The following is a 2,926-nucleotide window of genomic DNA, read 5'->3' on the forward strand; positions in this document are numbered from 1 at the left end:
CACTTAATTTTTTTTCATTAATGTTTAATGTTTGAAGAGAGAATAATTAAGTAAGGACATGTAGAAAAAAAATAATTAATATATCTAAAAATTAGAAAAAAAATCTTATAAAAAATCATTTTATAATTAAGGATGAACGGAATAATAAATATATATCCGCTCATCAAGTGTCAATGTTACTAAATTTATACCTTTTAAAAACTTTTTAAATGTATCTATGTATGTCAGGTTGGTTCTTATGCTTTTGTATAGAATGCAGGCAGGCAAACTGGTTGTATTCCGCTAGATATCGACTCCGGAAGCAAGCCAGGTTACAAAATCTGAAAAACCTGGCTGAGTCCCATGAAGTAAGTTGTGCTCTCTTAAACGTTGAGGTTTATAAATTAAAAGTTAACCCAGCCTAGCTTGCCATTTTTAAATTATTCCTTGTTGACTCTATTAAAATAAACATAGTAGAAGAAAATATATGAAAGTTACTTAAAATAAATTAAATTTCTCTCATAAAGCTAATATTCATTTATACATCAGTCTATAAGTATTAATTAGTTTTCTTTTTTTAATTTTTCTCTTTTAATTAATTATAGAGAAATTTATTCAAACATAACTTTAATACACAAATATGTTTTACATGCATGTGTACCTTATTTATTGGACTAGGCGGAAGTTTCAATGAATCAATCTCAACTGCATTTCTGGAAAACTGCCCGCGACGAACTAGTTGAAGAGAATGCAATGATGAAAGCACAATACGACATTGCTAGTAAGCTGGTTGCTGAGAAGGAAGGTAAATGCAATAGTGTATAGTACTAGTAGTATTAATTATAGAATTTAATTATGATATATTTACAATAAACATTTTTTACATTGTTATCCAATTAAAGATTATCATGTATAATTTTTTTTGTTACATTATACTACTCTTTTTTTTTGCAGATTATCATGTATGATATAATAGCTTATTTTTGTAACTAATTAAAAACCCATAGTTAAGATAATTTCTGAATGGCTAATCATGTAAAAATCTTTAACTGGCCATATATGGAAATTAAAACAATAATAATAATAATAATAATGCACTAATAATAATAATAATAATAATAATAATAATAATAATAATAATAATGCACATATGTTTTCTTTCCCTTTGAAGGCTTTAAAGCAATAATAATGCACATTATTATTTTTCAGCTCTGAATTGGGCTCTGATGGAAGAGATACAGAGGTTGAGGAACAACTTGATTTAGGCAACCATTCTCTGGAGGAAATTTGGATGAAGAAAGAAGACATTATAAATAAGATTAAACAATGATATTGTTATGCAACGAGTCTTCCTTTGGATTATGATACAATGTATAACATTGTACCTAGCCTGTCATGGCAATATTTATGAATACAGTCTTCTTTTGAAATAAGATGAAGCAATGCTATTGTTATACAACTATAAAATAATCCAAGTCCAGTCTTTTTTTTTTTCCTTCTCTTAAGGGTGTTTCACATGCAATTCACAACATAGTAGTCAGAAATTAATACTACTCATAGTGTGTGAGACTATCATTAGTCTAAAATGTGACAGTTTAATTCTGTTTTGTATGGTATAGATTTGATTGTACATTGAATATAAGAGAGTAACATAATTTTAAAATTCTGTTATAAGTGCCTAGTCTAAGTGTGAAGGGTTTTGTTTTGCTTGTATAAAAGGATATGCATACATCTTAATAAGTAGTGTTTTTTTATTCTATCATTTTTTTTTGTCTTTGGTGGTATTCTTAGTGTGTACGTGTGCAATTCTTTGCTTGAAACACTGAGTGATACATGAGTCAATGTGTGAGTGAGTGAATTGCATCTCTTTCAATTGAGTGAGGAACAGTGTGTGTTCCAACAATTGATATGTAGAGCATTGATTTCGATAGAAGGGGCAAGAATCGCTAACAAGAAAAGAAAGAAAGGTTCTTGGAGGTGTTCTTGAAGGAGTTCTTTGATGGCTGCAATATATGACTCAATTCCTGCAAATCTACCAATTCTCACAGGAAAGAACTATGAAAATTGGAAGATTCAGATTAGGGTGGTGATGCGATTCCAAGGGGTTTGGGAGTTCGTAGAAGAAGGTTATATACCTGTGGGAGAGAGAGCAACAGATGAACAAAAGGTTGTTGATAGAGAAAAGGAGAAGAAAGATTGCAAGGCACTTTTCATTTTGCACCAAAGTGTAGATGTTGCTAACTTTGAAAAGATAGCAATGGCTCAAACCTCTAAAGAAGCATGGGACATTCTGGAGAAATCTCATGATGGAGCCACAAAAACCAAGAAGATCAAGCTGCAAACTCAGAGGAGACAATATGAACTACTACAAATGGAAAAGAATGAATCAGTTGCTGAGTACATCACAAAAGTACAGACAGTGGTGAATTCAATGAAGGGCTATGGAGAAAAGATAATTGTGCAATCAGTTGTAGAAAAGGTGCTTAGAACCATGCCACCCAAGTTCAACCATATTGTGGTAGCCATCGAGGAATCCAAAAATCTTGAAGAGCTTAGCCTAGAGGAATTGCAAGGATCTTTGGAATCTCATGAGCAGAGAATGAATGAAAGGATCAATGAGAAGAAAAGTGAACAAGCCTTGCAAGCACAGTCTAATTCAAAGAAGCATGGTGATAGATGGAAGAAAGAGAAACTAAAGGGAAGAGCAATAAATGGAGGGGAAATCAAAACAGTGATAAGGACCACAAGAAAGGAGGGGGATCCAATTCCCAAAACTCTTCAAATAGAAAGAAGTTCGACAAAAGAAATATTCAATGCTTTAACTGCCAAAAGTTTGGGCATTTTGCTGATGAGTGTTAGAGCAAACCCAATAACAAAAGAGAACCTAAAGGCGATGATGCAAAATTGGCTCAGGAAGAAGATGATGACACTGAACAGGTACTGCTAA

The 2,926-nt window shown here is 32.0% G+C and overlaps 1 protein-coding gene across 1 annotated transcript; it reads left to right on the forward strand.

Moving 5' to 3' along the window:
- Positions 1-1,978: 1,978 nt before the first annotated feature.
- LOC102668525 (uncharacterized) lies at positions 1,979-2,926 on the forward strand. The gene has a single exon (XM_006574138.1). It carries the CDS (start codon positions 1,979-1,981, stop codon positions 2,924-2,926), a length of 948 nt encoding a protein of 315 aa, XP_006574201.1.

Source organism: Glycine max, chromosome 1 (assembly GCF_000004515.6).
Source record: "Glycine max cultivar Williams 82 chromosome 1, Glycine_max_v4.0, whole genome shotgun sequence".
Lineage (NCBI taxonomy): Eukaryota > Viridiplantae > Streptophyta > Magnoliopsida > Fabales > Fabaceae > Glycine > Glycine max.